The sequence below is a fragment of the Callorhinus ursinus genome, unplaced genomic scaffold, assembly GCF_003265705.2.
Source record: "Callorhinus ursinus isolate GAN/ISIS: 27379988/994484 unplaced genomic scaffold, GSC_fseal_2.0 scaffold3, whole genome shotgun sequence".
In the NCBI taxonomy this organism is placed as follows: Eukaryota; Metazoa; Chordata; class Mammalia; order Carnivora; family Otariidae; genus Callorhinus; species Callorhinus ursinus.
Genome location: NW_027397065.1, coordinates 12,510,006 through 12,537,709, shown reverse-complemented (window position 1 = coordinate 12,537,709; position 27,704 = coordinate 12,510,006). Strand labels below are relative to the sequence as shown.

General features: G+C 37.5%; 2 protein-coding genes across 6 annotated transcripts in view; one reads left to right on the top strand and one right to left on the bottom strand.

The window, feature by feature from the left end:
* Positions 1-18,866, top strand: part of SKIC3 (SKI3 subunit of superkiller complex) — a 166,820-nt gene extending 147,954 nt beyond the window's left edge. For 4 of the 5 annotated variants that reach the window (XM_025866792.2, XM_073888263.1, XM_025866790.2 and 1 more), the window contains one exon: positions 987-5,201. In XM_025866792.2, coding sequence (XP_025722577.1) covers positions 987-1,061 — 75 coding nt within the window. In that variant the 3' untranslated portion in view covers positions 1,062-5,201. Of the gene's footprint in view, positions 1-986; positions 5,202-16,598 lie in introns of those variants that run through there. The other variant, XM_025866793.2, reaches the window with a different exon arrangement.
* The window catches only part of FAM81B (family with sequence similarity 81 member B), a 52,164-nt gene continuing 38,430 nt past the window's right edge, over positions 13,971-27,704 (bottom strand). Inside the window, exons 7-11 of the mRNA XM_025866797.2 lie at positions 25,257-25,363; positions 17,565-17,700; positions 16,157-16,189; positions 15,796-15,991; positions 13,971-14,104 (exon numbers count right to left, since the gene is read on the bottom strand). Of these exons, the coding sequence (XP_025722582.1) occupies positions 13,971-14,104; positions 15,796-15,991; positions 16,157-16,189; positions 17,565-17,700; positions 25,257-25,363 (606 nt within the window). The remainder of the gene's footprint in view (positions 14,105-15,795; positions 15,992-16,156; positions 16,190-17,564; positions 17,701-25,256; positions 25,364-27,704) is intronic.

The window sequence follows — 27,704 nt, the reverse complement described above, 5'->3', positions numbered from 1 at the left end:
GGGCTCAGGGTTCCTCTCTTGTAATGCAAACCAGTATGGATGTGGGGATCTATATACTTCCATCTGGGTCACCTGTGTGAGTCTTAGGGGCCAAGGGGAATAAATGTAAATGTCTTGATCCTCACGCAGTTTGTTGTACCATGAGTGGTAAAGACCTTTGTCTCTGACCCAGGAGAACCGTGTCTTTTGGCAGTATCCGTGAAACTGTGCAGGCTAACTTGTTGGCTTGCAAGTAGAGCAAAATCTCAGACCCTTCACGGTGTTCGAAAATGAACAACCAAAAAGTTTTAGTAGTCGAATGAGCAACCGAAATGAAATCTTATGGTTTGTGGAATTGGTGAAAACCTTGCAAAGCTTCTTGATAGAGCCTCGAATCTAGAACCTCAGTTCTAAGCTATGGTTTTAAAGGAGAGAAATATCGGGGCACCTGGGTGGCTAAGTCGGTTAAGTGTCTGCCTTCAGCTCAGGTCATGATCCTGGAGTTCTGGGATGGAGCCCCGCATCTGGCTCCCTGCTCAACTGAGAGTCGGCCTCCTTCCTGCCCCCCAACCCCTCGCTCGTGTTTTCTTTCTCTCCCCCACTCACTCTCTTTCTCAAACAAATAAATAAAAATCTTTAAAAAAAAATAGAGGAGTATCACTTGCACAGTTCTGTGTATAAAGTGGTCTTCCGGGTAAGGGTTTAGAGATGACAGTATTATAAACAAAACCACCACTTTAATTTTATACAGTGCTGACAAAGGGTAACAGTCAAAATGTTGCATGTAAACTAATTGAGCATTTGAATAAATTGTGCTTATCTTTGATGTTGGCTTTGGCTAAACAATTTATTTCAGCAAAAATGACTGAAAAGATTGCATGTAGTCACTTTTTCTTGTGTTGTTTGATATTGCTTGCTGCCTTTTGGCATACTTGGCTTCTATGAATTTAAATATGGTTACCGTTAATAAACAGAATACTAATGTTCCTATATGTGATTTCCCCTAGGTGCTGGTAAACAATGCCAAAATTCATGGAGATACAAGAGCATTGGAATTGAATCAGAAATTGTCCTCACAGTAACAGTATGTTATTTTATAGTAAGCAAGCAAAGAGAAAGTTATTAGAAAGAATCAATGAATCAAGACTGTTCCCCAAAGCAACATTTTAAAAAAACGTAGTTATAATCATCCATTCCTATTTCAAATCTAAAGACATTTAAGTTCTTAAGCTAGGGGTTTAATTTTTCAAAAACTCGTAATATAACTTTAATTTGAAAAATATGTTTGATTTTGAGAAGCCCATAATGAAAGGAAAAAACATGATTCCCTTAGGTGTTCATCAGTAATTTGTAAACCATTCTTTTCTCCATCTTGCATTGTGCATAATAAGATGTTTTTTGTACCCCTTTATAATAAAGCCTTTATAGCCATTTTCCAAATAATATGCAAAAGCAGATTAGCACAGTGCAGAATTTTACTTCTTAAAAAATAAATTGAAAGATGTAATTTCTTCTATGAACTCTGGAGTTCAGCAGACCAACTCATCATAACATCTAAATAATCTTACAGCCTATTTTACTAGTGGTTCATTTCAGATTCTGTTGAAGAAGTATAATGTAAATGTTGGTGAGTTTAGACTGCTAATGGATATGTTTGTATAATTCAAAACACTCAGGTGTATGGCTGCATTAAAAAAAGTAATGGAAAATTTTGGAAAATAATGACAACAGTGTTTAATTGATCATGCAGTTTCTTCAATTATGACGAAAAGACTTGAACTTTCTGAAATAAGAAAAAACATAGTGTCTTATTTTCTTTATAGTATTAATATCAGATATAATTTCTAAGTTTCAAATTTTAAAACTTGAAAGCACGTTACGTATTTTAGTTTTTCCAAAAAGCCTTTTATATATCTGAAACAACTGTATGTTGCTTACTTTGGATTTGTGGTTTTAAAAAATATTTTCAGATATTTACATATACTATTTGTTGTATGAAAATGTGTGGTTGTACAATTTATGTATGCAGTTTTTCTAAATCAGCTTTATGGTGTTATTTTGTGAGATAATATAAATTGATAATATTCTGTAATTAAATTTTGCTCCAAAGGTTAATCTATTGAACTAACTATAATTTGGTGAATTCCCAAATTTGGCTGAATATTATCCTCATTCAGACCTATGCAATCAGAATCTTTAAGGATAAGGGCCTAGGACTCTGCATGATAAAGGCATGCCTAAGAGATTCTAATGTTGATTCAGGTTGGTGAACCACTGGATTAATCCAATAATGATTATTCCCTTTACTTTTTTCTTTAAAAGAATCAAGCACTTGCCATTCTCTGCCCATTTCTTCCTTATCTTCACAACTGTCCAACTGAATCAGTGCTTTTGACAGCCTGTCCCACAGACTTAGCCAGAGATGAGCTGCAAAAGGTTGCCTGTGCCTCTCTGGTGCCCGTGACCTCCTCCTTCCTCTGGAAAGCACTTTAGCCTTTACCCCAGAATGGCCTGGATCTATCTGCTTCAATGCTTATGAGTCAGTTCTTGTTTTCCATCTGCTTTCTGGGGTGTCACTTACTTCACAAGGTTACTTTCTCCTGCAGTGTGGACTTGTTTAGTCTTTGCTCCAGGCCTGTAGCCAGGGAGTGACCTTTTGACTAAGTTGCCTAGTTCTGGCCTCTGAGAACCTCAGACCCAGGTTTTCTAGAAAGGAAAGTTCGAAAACATGATAGTTAATATCATCTCAGGTAATTCTTTTTGCATGGATGTACACACATCCTGTCTTTTCTTTGTTCTCTTAAGACTACTGCCCAGTTACTGTGAGGCTCCAATCATAAATGTATGAGTTTTACAGAGCTTACTTAATGCCAGACCTTTGCTAAATGTTTTGAACATTGTCATTTAATCTTAGTAAGTAAAGGAAAATAGTGCTAAACACTATGCTTAAAGCAAAGAAAAACATGAAATGGAATCGGTGTTATCAGATTCTAGGAACTTTAAAGTAGCCAAAAGTTCCCTTCATTTTATATGTAAGTTTAGAGAAATTACATTAGAAGTTATTTCCAGAAGTGTCAATATTTAGCATTCATCTTAGGTATTTCCTTATTTGAGAATTATAGTGCATTTTTGCTAATTTTTATCTACCTTTTGGCTCTTATTAATTAATTAGATATTTATAGTCCAGCTAGACATCTGATAATCATTTTCTGTGGGAAACGTATATTTCAGCTTATGAGTAAACTTTTAGAACACAATCTACTTGTTTGGGATCACTTGTCCTATCTCTAAAATGTCCCTTTCATTAATTTCTGGTCAGGATAAAAAAAAAAAAACGCCTTAGTTTAAAATGCCGTGCTCTTTTTTCAGTTTGAAATGAAACTTCCTTTAATTTGGGAATCTACACAGAACAGCATTGGACAGAAATTCTCGGGTTCTCCATTAAGGGAATTAAAAGATATGGTTACCTAAACTAACATTAAAAAAAAAAAAACCTACTCTGAAACATTGGGTAAATATTTACTGATGTGTAATATATGAATATGAAAAGATACATGTTTGGTTGCTTCATAGAAAAGCTTGATACTTGTTTTGGGGATATTTTATAGGAACACAAAAATGAAGTATATTTTATGTATGAATCAGAGGGACTTGCAGATCTATTTCAGTTTTTGCACACTTTAAAAAATGTGGAACTTTGTTTTGGCATAGTTGACCCTTATCTCTTTACAGGTCTTCCTTTTTTTCACTTTAGTTGCTAATGGATGGATAGAAAGCTTCTCGGACGCCTGTGTGTAGACTCAGCTGCTGGTTATAAACTGACCGTCAATTTGCAGGAGAGGTTTTTTTGTTTTGTTTTGTTTTTTACATTAGAAAGATAAAAGTACAGGATTTTCTTCCCATATCTGTATTTTTAAAGACTTTTTATACAGAGAAGATAAAAAGTCAGAAAATTCCCTTATTTAGAGTATATACCTTATTTTTGGTTTTGAAAATAGAGTCACTTAAGATCTATTGCACTGAAAATCCACTCAAGGTGTCTAGCTGTCCCTTTGCTATATAATAATGGGTTTTTCCTCTTTTGGGCTGACTAAAATGGGAACTTTTTGAATAGCAGGGTTTTAAATTCTAATGTACCTAAAAAATATCCTATACAACTATAATTTTTTAAAATAAATGCTAAATTATCTTTAGACCTCAGAATGTTTTGAGGGAATTTAAGAATAGGATCTCTTTAACAAAGAGCTGTTATGAAACATTTGAAATCCTTTTTTCTTTTATTTTCAATTTAGAATTGAAAATACCTATTTGTTTTAGTGAAGGGATATGATGCCAGGAGACAGATAATTAAAATTGGAGTATCCCTTGGAAAAGGGGTTGGGTTCATAGTACATCACCGGAGTATTGAAATAATTTGCATGTCATCATCTCTCCTGAGTTTGAATCAGTACAAAAGTTCATTTGGGCTACATACTTCCCCTGTATATAGTACCTATTATAAAAACATATATAAATTATTAATTTTTCTGAAGAGAAGATGGGCACTAAAAAAATGTTTATCTTGCTATTTCTGCTTATATGGGAGGCAGAATAATGGTTCCCCAAACTTGTCATGCCCTAATTACCAGAACTTGTGAATATGTGGCTAAGGGGCTATGCAAGTGTGACCTTGACATGGAGAAATTATCCTGGATTATTTGAATCGACCCAATTTAATCACAGAAGTACTTAAATGTGGAGACCCTTTCTGAGAGTGACAGTGGAAGGTCAGAGGTTCGACATTGCTGACTTTGAAGTTGGAGGAAGGTGGTTCCAGCCGTGGAATAAAGGCAGGCTCTAGAAACTGGAAAAAGCAAGGCAACTTTTTTTCCAGTGGAGTTCCCAGAAAGGAATGTAGCCCCACTGGCACCTTGACTGTAACCTGCTGAGACCTGTGTTGGACATCTGACTTATACAGAGCTGTAAGATAATAAATTTACATTGTTCTTAAGCCACTAAGTTTGTGGCAATTTGGTATGGCAGCATAGAAAATGAGGGCATTGCTCACTGTGTATATTGTTAAAATGGATACACATTCCTTTGAAGTTGGATTTCACTAGATCACTGAAATTGGGGATTATCATCTTAATTGTTGCCCAAAAAGGGGTCATCAGATAAAGATGATGAGTTATCAAAATGGTTACTGTGAAAATAAAATGTCATAAGTATTTGACTCTTAAGAATATGTGGCTGTTTATTTCTGTAACAGTATCTGAAGTATTCTCACTTAACATGCTGCTTGCAGCACAGTGTCACCATATAGTTGATCAAGTACTTCACTCTCATTCTCTTTAAAAGAACTGCATTAAATTATACTCACAAAACCTAAGTAGTGTGTTTCAATCTGGGTTTCAATATTTAATGGGTATGTAAGTGGATAAGTCTTATGTTTTGGCCTTTAATTTTTATATAAATATGTAAAGTCAGGGCCTTGAGCTAGATTTCTAATGGCAGCATTCTGTTATTCTAAGGTCACCAAGGTTTTCTAGATCCAAAATGAGCTGGAGCAAAATACTGAAACTGCTTGGTGCAGCACCTGTGAAGCAGCAACTCTGGTTTCCACTAAAAAGGGGGCCCCTCTTGTGCTTACAAACCTAAGGGAGAACTCCTTTCCAAAGAGGCCTCCACTGTAAAAAAAAAAAAAAAGTAGTTAATCAGTTGTAGGTATTAAGACTCTAAAAAGGAAAGTAAACCTACACTCAGGGGAATATTGTAATGGAAAACAGCATCTATGAATGGTTGAGTGTAATTACATGTGCCGTCTACGTGCCAAATAGACTTCATACAGAAAGAGTACCACAGTATATGAAATAAGCACATTGTTTGATTATCTGACTCCCATGTGGCTTAAGTAACTTGAGTTCCTAAGACCCTGCCTTTTAAAATGCCATTTCCTCCCCTTTGATCATACAAAATTATGGTGGTTGCTTTCTCTATGGAGAAAATATGCCACATAGTTTATTATCAGGCACATGATAATAAACTATGTGGCACATTTTTTAGGAAAAACCAGTATATACAGGTTTTAAAGTTCTAATCTTAATTTTTCTGTTTAATAGATCAAGAAATAGTATACAAATAGTCTTTACAAAAAGATTATTTGCTGGCTTCAAAATTTTGGAAATTAGCCTAAAAAGTCAGGTGGTGTGGAAAAAAAAAGATATGGTTATAGGTTCTATCTTTGCAGACTGAGTTATGTGTTTCTGGGCACAAGAGAAAAGCCAGATGGAGCAGAAGATTTTTCGTGTGCAAAGAAGGAGATTAGAGAGAAAATATACTGCTGAGAAGGCAAATTTATATTGTCATGAGCAGCTTCATTGTTTATTTCTGAATTGCTGGAGGCCAACCCCATAGTGCCTCAGAACAAGTTTTATTTATATATGGTTGGAAGGCTTCTCTATCTAAGGATGAGGCTCAGAATGACTTATTAACTCACTAGAATCAGATTTATGATAAGCAGTGGTGAATACTTTGTGAACATTGGAAAATATGTAGGCAGGAATAAGCTTTCGCGCAAGTAGCTTCTAACAAAGCCAAATAAAACCCGCCATTGCAGAGCATTTTGGCACTGTCACTTGCTTCAGCGGAGGAGCTTTCTGTGCTGATGAGGTGGCAATCATTGCCCACCAGGGCTTCAGCAACTAAGCATGCACGGGCAGGGATAGATAGAGTGCCTGCTGTGTGCCAGGCTCTTCACACTTTACCTCGTTTAAGTCTCACGTCCTTTTTTACAGTAGATGCTATCCTCATTTTACAGACCTCACGCCCCCAAAAAAGGAAGCTCAGAGAGATTACTATTCTCTCTATTCTTAAGTAAATAGAATTCCAGTACTATTGTCTGATTTTGTTAATAACTGCTGACACCTCAAATGTCAATGAGTTGAAGTATGTGTCTTTGGGACAGACTCAGTTATCCTGCCAAATTGTATTCTGATACTGCCATTTACCTAGTGCACTATCTGAATTCTAGAAAGAACCTAGGAGGCAGGAAACTCCTCCAAAAGACTAACTTGGCAAATTTATTTTCCCCCCCAGCTTTACTTGCAAATTTAAACCTATGCAATGATGAGGAGTACTCCACCCTTGTCCGATTTTGAACTTAATAGAAACTGAGACCAGCAGTGAGCTAATTGTTTCATTTAGTCCTTGATAACATCACAGGGGCCAAACTTTGGTTTCCTCTTTGGCATTATTAATCTCTCTTCCATGAACTTTCTTTTGGTCCTCCACATGTCTTAGGTACCTAGCACTTTGTTAGTTTTTAAAGACCTTATTTTACTTATCAACTAATCTCTGCAGAGGAGGTAATCAATAGAAGCTCCTGGTTGTATTTTTGTTCCTTTCTGAGGGTTTTATGTTGGTGTTGTGAATACTTAAAAGCCTTTAAGTGCTAAGCAATGGAATTTAGGCATAAGGACTAGATAGATTCTTTGATATAGGAGTTGTTCTGAGTTGCAGAAGTAGGTCTGTCCACCACCATTCACTGTCTCCAAAAAGGCCCCACACACTTGAAGTCCATCCCTGAATGTCTCCCTTGTGAAAGCAGTGCATTATTTTTTGGAAAAGCATCTGACAGTCGGATGCTTTTCCAAAGCATCCAATGACTTTGACCTAATGGCTTTTGCGTTTGCTTTGATGGCCAGAACTTACAGAGGAAATATGCTTCACTGCATGTTGGCATCAGCATCTTGTCCCACTCCAGTCAGTGTCTGTAAGGTTTCTTCATTATGTTAGCCTCCCTCCCCAGAGATAAGAGAAAGAAATGCTTTTAACGCAGAGGAATACTTGCTCATTATAATTTTGTTCCAGGAGAAATCTGTATTTTGTACTTCTTTTTGCTTTGATCCATTGCTAGATTATTGCAAACCACAGTATTTCTTCTCATACATAGTGAAAGGACCTTTATAAACTCAAGTATTTTTAGACACTAATCTGAATCAGAGTTGGATGAAAGAGTACCATGGAACTTGTCTTTCCCGTCAAAATTAAAAGCTCTGTTTATTATTATTACTAATCAGTACCAATTATCAAGCACTGCACCCACTATTTATCAGATACTACATTAGATGGTCTACATATATTTAGAGAAATAATACAGTAGAATGTTTAAGAGCTCTTCTCTGGACTAATGAGTTCAAATTCTGGCTGTACCTCTGATTAGCAGTCTAACCTAACAAAAATTACCTAATCTCTCTGTGCCTTAATAGTAGACATCTCTTTGGAGGATTAAATGAGTTAATCGAGGTAAAGTGCTTAGAGAAGTCTTTGATAACAAGGTAGGTATATTATTATCCCCATTTTAAGGGAGGAAACTAAGTTAGAGAACATATCCAAAGTCATACAGATAGTGACTGGTGGCACACTGGTTTTAAACTAAGATCTGTCAGACCTCAAAACTCCTCAAGACTTCTCAGCATAGATGTTTATTTTTCTGTTTTCTCAGTTTGTGTCTTTTGGGACTGTAAAAGAGGACCTGGTTTCTGACATACTGCTGATCACATCAATCATTTTTTACTCACACCATTTATCACATGTGTAAAATAGCTCTGAAAATGAAGTAGCAGAAACAAGGAGTGGGTTTATGGAAAATTTAGTCTGGGAAGTTACAAAATTTCATGACTGTATATTAAGGGAAAGATCTGAAATAAAACATTTTTACTACAAATGAGTGTGACCTTAATCTGGAGAGGGAAATGCCAAACTGGGCAGGGGCCAAAACAGTCTAATATTTTTCCTGACAACAATTCTGCCTCTCCCTGGGAGAGCTCAGCACGCTTTCTGCATCTGAGAAGATGCAACACTTTTTTTTTTTTTTTTTAATGGCTGGAAGGGGAAAGCATTTACAACTGTTCTCCTACTGAATTGTGTAATGTACCCACTTTTGGACAGGGTCCTCTTCAATAGGTGGGGATTTAATGCTGGGTCTGAAAGCATTACTGGAAGAACTCCAACTTGATACCATCTGCTAGCAGGAACTCACAGGGAAGACTGAAATCCTCAAAAGATGATACTTCCTCTCCTACTTCCCTGTCACTGTCCTCAGATAGTCACCTAGAAACTTCTAGGTTCCTCCTTTGCCTGTCCCTTCAGTGTTCTGTGTCCTCAGGGATTTCCCATGGTCTCTGTTTCTCACAGTGGTCTTCATGTCCTTCACTCCCATCCCTCCCAACCCCAGGCGGTCTCTTCCTTCTTCATCCATAAGTCCAATTCCTGTTTCCATGCTAGATCTTCAGTTTAGATTTCTCTCATGCTCCAGGTCATATTTCGCAATCACCGCTAGATACCTCTACTTGGACGTCCCATTGATACTTCAAAATCAATTAGTTTAAAACAGCTCATTATCTACATTCTTCTCCATCATCTCCCTCTTTTCCCACCCAAATTTGCTTCCCACGCTGTGTCTGTAATCTGTTCCCCACACTACAGCCAGAGGGATTTCTCTAAAATGCAAATCTGATAATGTCACTCTCCTATTTAAAATCCTTCAAAGCTACTCTGGGTCTTGACGATAAAGCCCAAGTTCCTCAACAAGAGTTATAAAGCCCTTTGGGATCAGACACCCTGCTCTCCCTAATCTCTCCAGCCTTCTTTTCATTATTTACCTCCTCAAACCTTCTCTCCCATCTCCTATGGCATACCCTTCAGGTTCTGACCATATCTTGCATTTCCTGGCATGTGTTCCATTCTCTTGGCCTCTGGGCCTTTGCCCATGCTGCTGTACCTCCCTGAGCTCTGGCCTCTACCAACCATGGCCCTTTCCCTTGGCTAATGTCTGCTAATACTGTAGAGGTCTCAATTTAGATATCCCTTCTTCTGGAAGACCCCTTTGCTTTATTTCCCATGTTTTCCTAAATGCCGCTCTCAGGTGCTCCATCACACTCTTCACTTGCCCATGTGTTTGAAAGTTTAATTATTGGTCTTTTCCACTAGACTATAAGTTCCCTAAGCAGGGTCCATATTTAGTTTGCTCAATATGGTATTCCCAATGCCTAGCACCTGAATGAATAGAGGCTGCAAAGATGTAAAAAGTAATATCTCACAGAAGTTTGGAGACCCCCTTCCAAAGGTAAAAACACAGATACGTATGTGTATGTATGTATTATAGATCAAGTTTCCCATTGGTGTTTTTGGGTGCTACTTGCTGCTATCATGGGTGATACCAACACCAGTAAGCAGACACTTGTGTCTGTAGAAGAAGGGAAAGCTGCTAATGTCCAGGGAACTCTGGGGATGCTTTTTCTTTGACCTTGGGCCTTACTGCTCTCCTATCTGGTGGTGATCATATCCACCCCACGATGGGGCTGAGAAGGTGCTTACCTTTGTAGCATAAGGTGAGGAATTTGTCCTTCATCTTCAGTGAGGAAGCAAAATCCTTTGAACATTACCATTTAATCCTTCCTTAGTATAAATAATTTCATATGACTTTTCCCTGTCAGTGCAAGTTTTGACAAGAGGAAGGAAATGGCAGGAAACACTGGGGAGGCAGAGGGCCCTTGGACTATTCGAACCTGTTCAGATGGCGCTGGCGCCTAAACTGAGAACTCTCAGGAATGATCTAACATAGGCCTCAAGTCCACGGGGTGGATCTGCACTGGAGATTCTGTGGTGTTCAAACATCCTCTTGTATTTGTGGGAGACAAGTCCGACATTTCCCAAGGGATTAGGTGTTGATGTTTGATATAGAATAAAGTGCCATGCATTTGAGCTTCTCTAGGGGGATTGTTTGTCCTCGTCATCTTTTTGGATCCATGGCAAAATATATACAAAGGGAGGGAGGCCCAGAGCAGAGGTGAATTTGTGGTGAAATGACAGCTCTCAAGCTCCAGGACCCCTCACTTACTGAGCCCTAGCCACATGTTTGCATGGTTGATGGAAAATTTGCAGAAGTAAGGCATTTTAATGACAATAAGACCATTGATTAAGATCATTGTCTCCACTCCCCTTTCTGTTGATATCAGGTACCCCTGGAGTGGCTATGGCCATCTTTGGATCCAGCAAAAGAGAAGTTGACTTGGGGATATATTTGGGTTAGAGGGATATGTTTATGTTGTTCATGATCACTTCTGGATGGAGGTAGGTTGTGGCTGTCCTGAAGTAGCCGTGGCTTTCAGGAATGTTCCTACAGACTTTGGCGCCAATTCATCAGGACAGTACATTAACAATAAATCAAAATTGTATAAGCTTTAGGCCCTAAAAAACCCCGATCCACCTTCTCTCTAGGCATAGCTCTCAGGTCATCTAGAGCCTAAACAAACCTGTGAAGACCCCAACTTGGGATTCCAAGCAAGAACACTTACAGAAGACCCTTTGATTCCCCTCCTACCCTCTGGTATTACATTCACTTCTACATGGTACTACCCTGTCACCACCAATGAGAGAGATCCATTCTGCAAAGCCTTTGGCTTGATCCTACACTATTATTTGAACTACAATTCAGAGCATTTTTACTTATAAGGAAAGAAGAACTGTAGAGTAAAAAATGGGTATGAATGAGATGATGTGGCTCTTGGTCTGTATGAATTTCTAATTTAACCCTTCCTATAACCACTTACTTGGTTCATTACAAAGAGTTACTACTTCAGCCTAGTAGTATATTTGCTATGGTGGTGATTTTTTTAAAATACATTTTTACTGGAAACAAAAATATTATAATCTAAAAACATTCTTATGTAGAAAACAAAATTCTTCATAATCCAGTCACTGCTAACGTTTGTTATAAATTCCTACTTTTTTGCATACTATACAGTATACATATTCTGTTTAACATATTTCAAAGTATTTTTTGACACAATTGGGATCGTATTCATGTTGCAACTTGCTTTTTTCACCTATCAGTGTATCTTGGATATCTTTTTGTGTTCTTTTTAAGGGTTGGAGAGCATTTTTATCTGGTGATATCATTAATTTAGCCACTTCCTAATATTTAGGTTATTTTCAGGCTTTTTGTTTTATTTTTACTAAAACAAATGGTGCTGTAATGAGTATCCTTGGTCATTTATCTTTGCACATTTTGAAAGGTTCTTTATTCTGTGTAATATAATTTTTGAATTTTTTTGTAAATTTCGAATAGTAAAATTCCAGGGTCAAAGAATAAATACATTTTAAAATATTAATAGATGTTTCCAAATTGCTCTCTTACTCATTGTACCAATTTATAGGCTCACCAGTAATATAGGAGCGCACATTTCTCAACAGCCTCGTCGAATACTTTAATTTTTGGTGATCTGCAAATAGTACCTAAGGGTTCCTTTAATTTGTATTTAATAGGTTGAATGTCTTTTCATATCTTCATTTCTTATTGTATTCTTCCATGACTTGCCTGTTCATTATTATTATTTTCTTATCCACTTATAAGAGTTTAGGATTACTTGAGATATTAGCCTTTTGTCTTAGTGTGACACTTGATTGCAAAGAATATTTGCTATTGCATTTTAAATTCTTAAATTCTGCAATGAAAATCCTTTGCAGGTACCTGGGCGGCTCAGTCGGTTAAGTGACTACCTTCAGCTCAGGTCATGATCCTGAAGTCCCGCATCAGGCTCCCTGCTCAGTGGGGCATCTCCTTCTCCTTCTGAGCCTCCCCCCCCCCATTCTCTCTCTCTCAAATAAATAAATAAAATATTTTTTAAAAAGTCCTTTACAATATAGTCAAAGATGCTGTATGTAAATTAATAAAAACAAATGGAGAGCTTTCATATAACTAAAAAATTAGGTGGATAGTGGTCAAAAATTTATTTGGAAGGTAAGTTTGTACTTTCTTGGGGGAGAAGTTGTCAATTCTTCCTAAACCAAGGCAAGAGACTAAGTCTGAAACAATGGTCCTCTTGCCAGGTTACCAAAAGCTCTGTGATTAGAAATTAGTCTTTGGGGGCGCCTGGGTGGCTCAGTCGTTAAGCGTCTGCCTTCGACTCAGGTCATGATTCCAGGGTCCTGGGATCGAGCCCCGCATTGGGCTCCCTGCTCGGCGGGAGACCTGCTTCTCCCTCTCCCGCTCCCCCTGCTTGTGTTCCTGCTCTCGCTGTCTCTCTCTCTGTCAAATAAATAAATAAAATCTTAAAAAAAAAAGAAATTAGTCTTTGTTCTAGCAGATAGTGTATGACATGAATAGCTTATTTTTATTTTTAATGACGTTACTACCTAATACCAGGCGCTACACCTAACATTTATATCTGGAAAAGTTAGAAATATTTTAATTTTATAGAAAACTAATTTGAATTTGGCCCCTAGATCGAATTATGTTGGATGTTTTTCATAGAAACTGGTGTATTCTCTTATTTTGCATGTTTGGCTCTGACTTGGTCATAGCTCTGATACATACTGAGTACAATGAATCAGTAATTTTATATGCATAGGTTAGACTTGCTATAAATACTGGGATTGTTAGAAGATAAAAATGTCTGGATCAGAAGTTGCAGGTTGGCAGCCTGCTAGTTGTATCTGCCCTATAGATAGAGTAAATATTTTGAACTAGTTGCTAATGCTTATAAATGGTTTCATATAAAACCCGATTTCTAGTTTCTCTTGAAAAATAAAATTTGGACACTAATGGATTATATACATATCGATAATTAACTAGAACTGCAGGCTGAATAGTCTGTTATAGACAGGGTAAGTGGTCTTCGGTTTGCCTCAGTTCCTGCCCTTCTTTTATGTTTACACCAGGCCCCTTCACTCATTGATGGACATTTTGTAGACAGCTTTTTATTGGTAGGCAAATAAAAATACAAAAAGTCATTTCTCTAAAAAATTCCTTAACTTTTTCATTAATAAGTTAATGAAGACATCATAAATTTCTTTGCTTTATTGGATTTTCTGGCACATTCATCTCCTTAAAAAGGTGGTAAGAAATACGGAAATATAAGAAGCAGTAAACACCCCAGAGATATTAACTTCTTTCCGACTTTTACCAACAAACCACTATACTGGCTGGTGAAAAAGATGACTGAAACGTTTTATACCTCCTGGAGTTCCACTATTTTACGCTGTAATTTCTTTAGGTCTTTCTGTACTTTATATTTCTCTAAATCCATCTTTGTTTTCTGTATTTGTTGGAGGGAGCTGAGAGAGTCGTGAATTGATTTAAATCCTGGAAGAGATAAGAGAATAGGTACACTTAATGCATTGGAACTTTTTTTAAAAACAAAAGTTGCTAATCAGCAGTTCTGCCATAATTGGTCATCATTTAATTAAAAGCATATTAAATTCCATTAAGACCAGTCTAAAAATGTACAATAATCCATTTCTTACAAGTCATGAAGATGCATTATCAGTAGTATTTCAGCTTGTGTCTGGCTTCATTGTGAAAATTTAATTCAGTTCCTCTCCTTGCCCAAATATATTGCATAACAAAATAGTTCTATATTTCAAGAAAGAAATTTAAAATATTTTCTTCTCTGTCATTTTGATAAGAAATTTTGATCTTTTTTTTTCATTCTTGTTACCAAATTGAAGATAAAGAACACAGGTGAGATTTTAAAACTTCTCAGAAAGTAACCTGTTGAGGGACCTAAGGAGTGGCCACCAGCTGTTCCCCCTGTCTTGTCTCTCTCTTATGCAAGTCTAGTCTCACTCATGACTCGAGCTACCTACCAGGCCTCCCAGACCTCCCAGACCTCGAACTTCTTAGGGTACAGCCCATTTCTTACTCATTGGGCCTTTCACGTAGTCATTTCTCAACATACTTTTGTTAAAGGCATAAAGGAGCACACCATTAATTTGGAATTCCCCTTTACTAGAACTCCAGGTTAGTTAAATGAAGAAACAGATTACAAATTCCTTTTTAGCTCATCCCGGGGATATACTAATGGAATGAATATAATTAAACCTCTGGTACTAAGGTAGAAAACAGGGCCCTAAAAGAAGGGTCGCTTAAGTTTGAGATATGATTCCTGGCCAGATAATTTATTAGATGGATTTGGCAGTGGGAGATGGGGGGGTGGTAAGAGCAGTGTGGGTCAGATTTCCAGGCAGCAAATTTTACTTATATGCTAGGAACATCTGGCAGAATGAGACCTTAATATCTTCCCGATACACCTTCAAGGTATCTCTGTACAGGACCAAAATTTGGGAGAATTTGCATGAATTTTTTGAGAACTAGAAGACAGAAAATGAGATGGATCTTTCTTTAATAAAGGAAACTCTGGTTCTTGGTAATTCCATCAGGATTGTGACTCAAGGCAGATGGTTGCTCCACAGCACCTATCCCATGTCCTTCCCTTTGACAAATTAGATGAGCCTTTCAAATTAATCCTCTTTGATGTTAGCTCAGCTTGACATTGCTGCCATTAGCTTCCTTAAGAAGAAAAGCAGTCATTATACTGGACTCTGTTAATTCATCTCTCTTTGTCACTTCTAAAGGTCAGGTCTCTAGTCTGACATCTGTCCAGGCTCATTACCTGCAATTCAATGAGGGACATTTGATTTCAGGTCCTAATTTCATGATCTACCGCAAGTAAGGTCTTGATCTCAAAGACTTTGCAAGTCTAACAATTCTATGACTCTATGATCTTAGTAAAAAAAAACAAAAAACAAAACAAAAAAACAACTCAGAGCCTTGGCAAGCTTGTGACACTGCCAAGTCCGAATGAAGGAAGAGAACTTGTTTACCTACCTTCCAATGGTATACTGACATTCTATGGGATATTTAGAAAAGTGAGGTTAAATACAAAAGGATATCGATAATGACAGGATTGATCCATGGCCATGAGCTCAAAGTATATAACACTGAGGGATTGGATAAGCAAGGACTAGTGTTCTTAATCAAAGGTGTCTGCTCACCTGATTGATATTCACTCTGCATTTTCTCTAATTCACCCCAGATGTGCTTTTCCAGCTGGTTCATCTTTTTGGACAGTTTATTTTCTATATGCTTTACTTTGCTTAGTTCTGCTTCCTGTTTCTCTGTGTTAATGAGATTCTCTAATTTGCTTGAAAGCTTCAGTAATTTTTCTTCCATTTTATTTTCAGACTTTTCCTATAAAAGATATCATATGATAAAACTCTGCAGAAAAGAAAACTTACATGGATTTGTATTAGTTAGCTTAGAGAATGTTTTTAACAAGTTCACTTTTCCATGTTAAACATGAAATATCTCACCAAGTTCCCTTGTAAAACTGTGTTCACAAGTGTGAGTTCATACCTTTGTTTGGCCTTGTTTGTAATTTCTAGAATTCTGCATGTGATGGGAGAAAGAAAAGAAAGGGCTGTGGTCTTGCTGAAATGCCCTAAGGATTTGGAATTATAGTCTAATGTTTAAAGAAGTGTGGCCAAGGAAGGCGTTTTAGAAACTGCTTGACCTAGCGTCCTTGGACACGCTCCCGTTAGGTGTCCATATTCCCTCGAGCTTCCTATCTCCACGTGGACAGAGTTCAGCTAGAATAGTGATTCTTGACCCCTGTTGTCTATTCATATCACCTGGACCATCACACCACCCCCTGAAACTCTGATTTAATTGGTCCACAGTGGAGCTCAGGAATTTATCTAATTTAAAAACTCTCCAAGTGATTCTAATTGCAGTGCGGTGGGGACTCATGGGCAGCCCAAGGTTCATTAGCTGCTCTGCTCTTTCTCGCCCCCCACAGGGAATTTGCAAGCAGTTGCTGGGGGAGACTGACAGCCTTTTGGTTCTCCTGTCTTTGGCCCTGCCTGCCTGAGGGAGGTGGACTCCAGCCTCTCTCTTACTTGTGGTGGGAAGCTTCTGCCTGCAGGTGACCCTGTGGTCACCTGTTGCTGCCTAGAACTGGTGGATGAGTCTAACTCCGGGAGAACTAACAGGCCCTCTTGGCTGCACATCAGACCACACGGACTTCAATAGCCTTATCAATGATAAAGCTGTCATGGTTATCTCCATCTCTTGGACTCCTGTCTCTGTCAGCTGCCCAAAGCCCCTCTACCAGAGTTCCAGAAACATCTTATTTGAATCATCAGCAAGGCTGGCAGTCCCCGGTGACACAGATGGACCCATGCTGCCGTCCTGTGGGGGCTAGCAGCTGGCTGATTGAGCTGCCTGGAGTGGAAGGGAACTTGCCATGAACAGATTTCCCCTCCATCCTGGTAGTCTTGCCTCAAAGCTGGGGGTTCTCTACAAGTTTGGATTTGGAAAAGGAGTTTTGAAAACTTTGGTCTACTAATGGATCTTCGGAGAGGTAAACCGACTTGTCTATGGCAGAAGCTTTTCGGCTTTATTGTGTCCAATCATCACCCAGGGAGCTTGCCTGGAAGCACACATCCCCAGAGGAGGACCCAGGGGGTCTGATGCCGCTCTGGGCTGGGACCAGGAATCCGTTTTTTGTTTTTTTTTTTAAAAACCAACACCTCTCTTCAGGTTATTTTGTCATAGGTAGAGCACACTCAGAGGTACGGGTTCATGGAGTTGGGGAGTAGCACACAGGACCAAGAGGCAGGCCCCTTGATTCCTACCTGGGTGCAGGAAAGGTCAGTGAAGTGACTGTGAATGTCACAATGAAACTTTCAAAACCTTGACTCACTGCTAACATCCAGACAATGACCACGCAGCCGCTTACTTCATGAATAACAGAACTCCTTACCAGTTTCTCCTGTAGGAGCTTCAGACATTGATTCATATGGCCAAGGTGGTCTTTTTCATAGGTGATGAACCGGCTTTCTGTCCATTTTTGATGGTTCTCAACTTCCTCGTATAGATTATTTGAAAGTGAATTAAATCTGAGGGGAAAAATGTTTCTATTTTAATAGGTAAATTTAAACACAAAACCAAAATTTAATACTGAGAAACGCTGCAGTTTTTTTTTTTTTTTTCAGATGATAAGGCTCAAGATATCTAGCAAGTACTTACGGTTTGATGTGGGAGGTGGGGGGTAAGGGGGCACATTCTGGGTCCCTGCCCTGAGCTTGCATTCAACCCAGCTGCTGACAACACCCCTCCTCATACCTTAAAATACACATATACACAGTGACAGACACATAGACACACAGAAACACATGCGTCCTCCATGCAGATTTCCTCTTAGGGCCTGGGGTACATTGTGTGTGTGGAAGAAACACTGCACTAAGTCACTTGAGACGGGGCTATCCCTCTGTGGTAAGGGTCAGCAAACTGTTTCTATAAAGGGTCAGATAGTAAATATTTAAGGCATTGTGGGCCATATGGCCTCCGTGGCAACCTCTCTGTTCTAGAACGACTCGGTGCTGCCATTGCAGTGGAAGAGCAACCATATACGATACAAATAAGCATGGCTGATTTATAAGCAAATAAAGAACATGGTTGTGGTCTAATCTAAACTTTATGCTGAAATTTAAATGGCATATAATCACATGTCATAAAATATATATTTTTGTTAAGATTAGTAGGAAGTGTGCAAATCATTCTCAGTAGTGTGGAGGTTCGGCTAAGGGTGGTAGTTTGGGGAACCCCTGTTCTACATGGGTCACTTCCCGGCTGGGGAGGATCTGGGCCAGAGAAAAGTCTCAGAGAGGGAGTGGTTAAGGGAGCTGGAAGGGAGCCCAAGAGGACTTTGGGAAAGCAGAGAGTCCCTGGGAGACCATCCTTGGTTGTCTTTTCTGTCTCAGGTGAAACTTCAATAAAGGCTCCGTCGCTTCCTGTGGGCCTCTGTGGATTCTTGGAGGGGTGGGGTGCAGGGAGGGCTTGAAGAGGTACTGAGCAAAATCAGTTGTAATAGAGGCTAAGGTGCTGGAAGCGACTGCTGACAGCGAAATGATGCACCACAGGAATATTAAATAATGGAATGAAGGGTTTTTAAAAATGGAAGTGGGTGTTATTACAGAGAGTAGAGGATTGGAATCATATATCATCAGTTTGAAAAGTCACTGTAGAGTGGCTGAGGGTGTGAGTAGAAAGGAGAATCCACAGCTGGCATGACTGAGAACTCCGGGTCTGAGAAGGGGTGGGATGAGGGTGGGGGCTGGCGAGGGGTCTCTGTATGTTTTCTGCATGCCACTTGCTTGTAGTAAGAGGTCAATTTCAAATTGCCTTTTAGAATAGGCAGTATATTAGATAGGCAGGCGCAGTGCATGTTGTTTGCTATTGAAAATATTCAGACTACCTTACGAGTGGGTGGCTTGAAATAATCATTGCTGTAATGTTTTCAGGACAAATTATATGCAGATAATTGAGTTTGTGATATTTATCACTGGACCCTGCTTAAGACATGCTGGACATATATTGCATGTGTATGCTTCTTTAGCTTCCCTGAAAAAGTGTTCGAGCTAATATTTGGAAAAAAAAGGTTTTAAGAGGCCATTTTCATTTTTATTTAGACCAGTGGGCATCTAACAATGTACAGAGACATTTTTGGTTGTCACAACTTGGAGATGCTACTGACATGTGGTGGGTAGAGGCCAGAAATACTGCTAAACATCCTACAGTGCACAGGACAGCCTCACAGTAAAGAATTATCCAGCCAAAATGCCGATGTGCCCACGTTGAGAAACTAGCACTTAGATGATGAAATCAAGGAATGGGAAAAGTTAATTTTCCAATAGTTATATTAGTTGTAGTATAATAGCTGAATTCTGATCTTCAGCTCCGTGAATTATCACATTTTTTGATTGGAGAGAGAGATTTTTCACATAGAACGCATACCTTGATTCAGGTGAGTACTTCAACAATGAAGAAGATACCTTTGGCCACTCTTCGTGTTCTTAATCCCGTCATGATTTCCAAACACCTATGCTACTGGCTAATAGCTGAAGGGTCTCAGACAGATATGTTCCCAGCTGATACATGGACAACTTCGTTTTAGCCAACTGTTTCCTATGTCTGGAACACTCTTCCTTAGAACACACAATGGCTCCTGCCCTCATTTCGTTCAGATTTCTATTCAAGTACCACTTATCACCTTAACATAGGACTTTTTTTAAACCACACTTAAAACAACAAAAGGTTTCATTTTTCCCCATCAGACTCTCCCTACTCCATTATTTTTCTCCAAAATGCTTATCACCATGTGATATGTTGTCTGCTTTGCTAGAACCTAAGCTCCACGAAAGCATTTTTCTTTGTTCGTGGTGGTGGACAATGGCTGGAATATAGGAAGTGCTCAAGGAATAGTTGAATAAATGGATAAATGATTCATTCTTTCTCATTCAGTACCTTTTATTAAGGCTGTTCACAAATAACAAATCATATACTTGCCAAGATATTTAGAGATCTGATCTTCAGTTTTCATCTTCCCTTTCCTATCTCTGGCAGAAATACTAATTAATAGTGATGGTTAGGAGAGACAGTAAATCCCCAGATAATCAAGAGGTAGCTTTCCAGTTGGGAATCCAGCCTTCACTGTTCACCTTTACCGTGTATATAAATGAGAGCATTTACTCTCATTACTGATACAGTATTAACATCCCTCTGAACACCAGGGAACCATTAAATGTGTCCAAGTAATATCTCTAGAAGCACATATCAGTAATTAGAATTCTGAAATTAAAATAAAGTCATAAAGAATGACTTACTACTTATGATCATTTTACTCCAAGGTTTTGCCTGCAGTTGGAGACACACTTTCCTGGTAACCATCAAAAGTCAGACTCTGGGTAGTTTATGAAAATATGAAAGGATTTTTTAAAAAGCATTCTTCTTGAAAGATAAAAAGGATAAGCTATAATAAAGGTTTGCATAAATCTCTTTCTTTCCTTAGATTTTCCCCTAATATAATGGACATGATTTTCCATGAAAGAATTACTTTTCTGTGAATTACAGAATTTACAGTTAAAATCTCAACAGGATGAATTTATCTTGGACAACATTCACATTTTAGTTCCCAGATCCTCTATCCCAATAGTTATGGTAGTATTTCTATCAGATGTAGGTGGAAATAGGAAGATACGTAAGAAGGGAGGGAAGTAGGTAGATGCATGGATGGATAGATAGCTTTTTTTTTTTCCTTTTTCAAAAAACACAAAAGTCAGACTTTTAAATTATGGCCAGAGACCTTACTAGGATAATATGAGATACAGTTTTTACAAAATTTTTATATTGGTGGAATCAAGTTAGTATACATACCAAGGGCAATAATAAGGGAGAAAGTTACAAAAGGGTAAAATAAAATTTAGCGGGGATCTATAGACATCCAGATAGCTGTGGTGAATATGAATGGTGAAGGAGACTGTGGGGCTTGCAACAATCATCCTAGTGATCACTGTGGTTATGGTAGACATAGAATGAGGACATAGCCCCATTCTGGGCCTTTATTTATTTATTTTTTTAACTGGTTCACTTATGTCTCAAACTCATTGTCTTGCATTCAATAAGTGATTGAACTTTTCTGGAAGACATGAAAAGTTTAAATTCTTGGACACTCTTAACAATTAACAGGCTCTCAAGAATTCAGAGAGTGGCTTTAACAAAGTCAGTCTTTGGATATTGAATCTAAGATTTCAAGTTTCATGTTTAGAAGAAAGAAATTAATTCCAAGAAACATTATTTCCTACTAAATTTGTACCTATATCCTTAAACTAATTTCTTCTTTAGGTCCTGTGATTTCTAGTTAGTGACACTGATAAAGAGCAATTCCAACTCCATGCTGATAGGAAGACTTACCATTCCATATTGTACTTGAGCTTGAATCCTAGTACCGTCATAGCCTCATAACTTCATAGTTTCAAGCAGATGTGATCTTTCCATTCCCTAAATTTCTGTAGCACAGTTAGTTTACTAATGGTTGGAATTGTGAGATAGATGTGTCATAGATCAGTAAAATAACCTGAGATGTGGAGTCAGACACTTTCTAAGTATGTGACTTTAGGCGAATTGTTTAATTTCCATGGTTGTGTTTCCCCATCACCAAAATGGGGATAAGAGCTGGATGCACCTGAATATCTTGATCATTTAGTGATTGGTAGATATTGATAAATAACAATTAGTATATTTATTATTTCTTCCTACTGATATATCTCATTTAACATTACCTGTGTTTAGCTTTTCACTTATTTATGGATTTTCCCCCCAACTATATGTGGCTATGATTTTGTCTTTGAATATTCCAAAACACAACTTACATATTATTGGTTCTCAAAATATTCATTCATTGGCTTCTATTTGTGTCTGAATGTGCTGTGTGCGGGAGAATACAGAGGTGGATGAGACATATCCTTGACTTGAATAGTTTGTAATTTAATACTGTGGTAGCATTTTCAAAGCTGTGTGGGGAGATTTGAGTCTATGCATTTGCTTTGTTGATCGAATAATTTTTATTTTCTTATAAATCACTGTCAATTAAACATTGTCAGCAGCAAGAACTATCTAGGGAGTGAATGGTTGGTACTTCCCCTGCCAAATCCTTACTAAAAGATAGCTATATTTTATGATGACTAGGACTCTCACTCTATAAGCACTAAGTTGTTGACTTAGGACCTGACTTAGCTGAACATCTAAGACCCTTCTGGGAAAAGGAAGCTCAATGGGGGGGGGGGTGTTCAGATGAAAGAGCCAGCATGTCTCCTTTGTCATTTCTAGTGATCAGTGCCAGAGGCCCAGGAAATCACTAAAAAACCATAGACAGCATTGGGGCTTTTATGTTCTATATAAGATATATGTTCAATTGGCCATTAAACTTGAAAATTGTTAAAGTTTCTAAATGGTAAAATTGTTCAATTAAACATACATTTGAATGTCCTTAAAATGCTTTTAATCCCTTTATTCAGAGACAGTTGTTTCTTAAAAAAAAAAAAGCAAATACTCTACCTCATTCATTTTAATTTGAGATATGCTCTGAATGGAAAAGAAAAAAAAGAAAGCCTTACCCACCTTACTTTCTCTTCGAGGAAAATATATTTGCAATACATATCTCAGTCAAAGGGTTAATATCCCTAACTTGAAGGAGTCCCTCAAATGATAAGAATGGGCAATTCACAGAAAAGGAAATTCAAATGATGAAAGGAATGCAAATGAAAATAAGAGATGCAATCTTCATCCTTTAATTGGAAAATATTAAAAAAAATCAAGTATTGGTAAGAATGTAGAGAAAGGTCCCCTCATATATTGCTGGTGGAATTGTGAATTGCTACATTAAAAAAAAGAAATTTATAAAAAATTAATAAGCTCTTTGACCTAGGAATCTTGCCTGTAGAAATAAAAACATCTACATTTAAGAATATTTAAGGATATATACACACAATATTTTTTTTGGTTTGTTTGTGGTAGCTGGAAACTGGAAGAATCTATTCATCAATATGATAAATGGTTGAATTAATTATAGCATATCTGTAAGTTTAAATATTATGCAACTATTAAAAATGTTAGAATAATATTCACTGATCTAGAGAGAGAACTAAGATGTACTGTAAAAAAGCAAATTATTGAGTAATGTGAATAGGATGTATTTTTAAAAGCCATGCTCTATACATATATGATATATATAATATATATATAAACATTCTTTTCCTGTTAGATATTTATATTAACAGGGAGGAAAGAAAGGCAGGACACATCTTTGGTGTTAGCATTGGTTACATGAGGAAGCTGAGATGAAGACCTTTTTTTCCATCTTTGTTTTATTTTGTTACTTTTTAATTAAAAAAAAGTTGAAGAAGATTTAAATAAAAAAGAATCAATTGTGTATTTCAATGAATTATTAGAGCTCATAGGTATTTGCCTATGGAAATTTTTGGTTTATAAATTCAGCATTACCTACTGTAATACTCATGAAATTTTAGGACTTAGTTATTTCGAGTGAGAAAAAGATTCAAGTTTATATTATTACAAAAGTGTCCAGATTCATTTTTAACTATTTAGATGACTTATTTATAAGCCAATTTTTTACAGGACTGAAGATGGAAAAAGCACGCCACACCATCAATAAGGCAGTTAACCCTAGTTCTCAAACCTTTCCTTTTTCTTGATTTGCTGTTTATTAATATACTTCATTCCTTTAAGCCAGTATTCCATTCCAGATTATAAATCCCCTTTCTCTCCAAGTAAAATCAGTTCTTACGGTGTACTTCTAGAAACAGTTTACTTCTCTCCTTCTCCTTTGGACACTTGATTTAATTTTATTTAATTCTAAGCTAAAGGGATTAGATCAAGCACCACACAGACATTTACTGAGCATCTTTAGTGTGCTGGAATTTAAGCACCTAGACATGCTTTTTTAGAGTGGGTATTTTCTCTTTACTCAAGACATTTACTTCTTTGAGTTTTAGGGGTGACTACAGGTTTTCATCAATTTCTAGGACACGCCTATTTCCCAATTTAACATCTCTGAAATCGAGAGGTGTCTTGAAAATGATGGTATGCTATGGTTTAATTGTTAGCATCATGTTTTATAGGTAAAAAAATAATGATAATGGTATGTCTTATAATCAGTGACACTTAGATTTAATGAAGTGTACTGTAAAGTTGGGGAAAAAGGGAGCAAGCAGATTATATTCAGCTTACTGGATTTGACCAAGTCATTAAACCCAGGTGATGTGGAACAGAGAGGAAAAAGAACAAGGTGAAAAGGGGCAGTAAGGTGGTATTGTCCAAGTGACTAGAATTTTCCTCTGCCTGTACCAGGACTCCAGGAAATAGTGGTCACTTAAGAAAGGAGGATTTGGGAATAAGGAGGCCAGTAATTGGAATGTTTGTGGAGTCTTGTCTCCTTTACTGTCTTCTCTATTGCATAGGGAGAAACTCAGTGAAGATGGGACAGAGGCCAGTCTTAAAAAAGGGAGAATGTAAAGGAGCAAGTAGAGAATCTTAGAAGAAATTTGAAAAACAAAGCTTGTAAATCAAAGTTATTTTAAAAATTATTGGATTGTCTTGTGGAATCGATGTATACTCAGGGAAGTGCGTTACATTGGGGCATTTTAATATATAATTGATGATAAGTTAAAATTACTCTATAGAAAAGGTCAGGCTATATATCAGTTCAGTTGCAATATGCAAAGAGAATGACAAAATTAATATTCATATTTCCTTTTGTTAACTTTTTATTTAAATTCCAGTTAGCTAACATACCGTGTAATATTAGTTTCAGGTGTACGACACAAGGAGTCCACTGTTCCATACAACACCCAGTGCCCCCCTTGATCTCCATCACCTGTTTCACCCACCCCCCCACCTCCCCTCATATTTCATTTCCTTTATTATGAATATTGTATGTGTTGCTTTAGTGTAGATTATTCTCTCCATCAGTTTGTTGCTTTATATCTTGGCCAGTTTCACATTCCTGGGATGGGTTTTCATTTAATGCCAGTACTTTCATTAGGCAAAACCTTTTCGAATGTACTTAACAGAATTAAAAAATCTTCCATTCACTTACTTGAACTCCAAAAGGTTCATTTCATGGCGATAATCTCCCTGGACCATCTTTAAATTTGAGATTTGCTCAGAACTGGAAGCCTCAATCTTTCCTAAGAGCTGCATTACCTAATGAAAGTACAAAAGGGAGCTTTTGTGTGTGTGTGAACAAAATCACTAGCACTTACATTAATTATACTTTATTCCTAAACGAGCCAAGAAACAGACTTGAGCCTAGAGCATATTTGCGTTTGAAAATGATTTTTTCTAAAGGAATGATTTAATAGTTACAGAACAATCTTCAGGGAAAGATTTATAGGGAAGTGTTCCATTCTGCTAGCTATAATATTCCTTTTGATATTGGGCTACCTAATGATGTAACAAAAACATAGAATTGAATTTAGTTTACCAATTTGTTAATTTTAATTATTTCTTTACTTTTTCCCCAATTAAAATGTAAATCACTATATATCCTCTATCACCATTATAGCCTTAGTGCACATTAAGTGGTCAATGGTAAATATTCACCAAATACTTACTGAATGAATGCTTAAATGCACAATTAATTAGACTCTGAGGAAAATGCATGAGTGGCCTAAAATTAGGCTTCAGGAATTTCCAGGCAGGAGTCCGACTTGAGCACGAGTGAATTCCAAGTGAAATGACTTTAGGGCATATAAAGATAGGAGAAAACAAGTTCCATTTCTGGAAGTTAGGATAAGAGTGCCTTCCACATAGCCAGAAACAGTGAGGAAGTTCCTTTAGGTAAAAGGACTGGATTGGAAAATAAAACAGAATTGCAGCACATAATCATGACTATACTAATAATCACTGTCTAGGGGAATTAAACTATACAATGGACTTTGGCCAAACGGAATTCAACTCCTGAAACAGACAGTCACATGGAGGAGAGTGGGCAGTTAACAAAATCTAAGTTCCCAAAGAGATGAATAACAGAAGGGTTTGAATAGATAAATGTTGGGTGGGCATCCAGTAGCTCATGAATGGCTATTTATAGGAGATACACTTAAAACCGGCTATTTAGAGGAGGTATACTTCAAGGCAGAATTGTTAACTATAAAATAATAGGCAAATATCCCTGGCAAAAGCAAAGGAAAAGAAAGTTGGCGGAACAATATTGTTAGACAAAATGTTATTCGAGGCAAAATATGTTAAATGGGACAAAGGTGGTCATTTTTACAGATGAAGACTAGAATCCCCAGTGAAAAGAGTTTTAAACCTTTATTTACATTATATATTGAACTAAAAAATAACAGCTGTAGAATTACAAAGATAAACTGAGATGATATAGTAGTTATTTTAAATGACTTCTCTTTGACCAATAGAAGTCAAATAAGTGAAATATAAATAAAAATATGGGGAGACATGAAATATACAGTTTATTTAGTAGATTTATATACCAAACAATCTAACTTGCAAACTGCAAGAAACACTCATTCTTTCCCAGTGCCCAGTGAGCATTTGCAACAACTAAGCAGACATGTGACTATAAGACCTCAAAGTAGGGGTGCCTGGGTGGCTCAGTGGGTTAAGCATCCGGCTCTTGATTTCAGCTCAGGTCATGATCTCAGGGTCATGAGATCAAGCCCCGAGGGCTCTCTTTCTCCCTCTGCCGCTGCCCCCCCCCAAAAAAACAAACAAAAAACTCTATTCCATAAAGCAGGAAAAACATAGATCATGACTTTACACTGCACAAAAACTAGAAATTAATACGAAAAGTATAAAGAAAGAGAAACCTAACCATTTGAGTAAAGTGACCTCTTTTAATTCTGTTGTTTAATTCCAATGTTTCACATGGAAATGTGTCTGTCAGATCTCCTACTCAGAGGAACATAACTGGCCAAGGACCCTGACTGCTGTGTAAAATGCATAACCATGTGTGGATACCATGCTTCCCATTGGCTGCTCCCAGCCAGTGTCTTAATAGTTTTCCTTTGATGAGTGACTTTGGTTCCAAGAACTGGATCAAACTGTTTAGAATGGCTGTTTCGGGCCTTCCTTTTCTGTCTTTTTCACAGGAGTCAGACCTATTTTGTAATCTGATGGCTCTCTCCATCTTTTCTAGGACCCTCCTCACTTTCCTTCAGATTTTTTCCCCCTCAATTAATCTCTTCTATTTTTTTTTAAAGATTTATTTATTTACTTGAGAGAGAGCGTGCATGCGAGGTAGGGGGGCAGAAACAGAGAATCTTCAAGCAGGCTCCCCACTGAGTGCAGAGCCCTCTGTTGGGCTCTATCCCATGACCCATGAGATAATGATCTGAGCCAAAACCAAGAGTTGGACACTTAAGTGACTGAGCCACCAGGCGCCCCCCCACCCCAGTTAATCTCTTGCATATCAATTCCTTTATGGAATTTGCTTCTCAAAGGACTAACTCTAGTGTCAAAGAATAACTCAACTCTGCCATTACAATTTACTTAGGAAAGTATAATAACATTATATATCAAC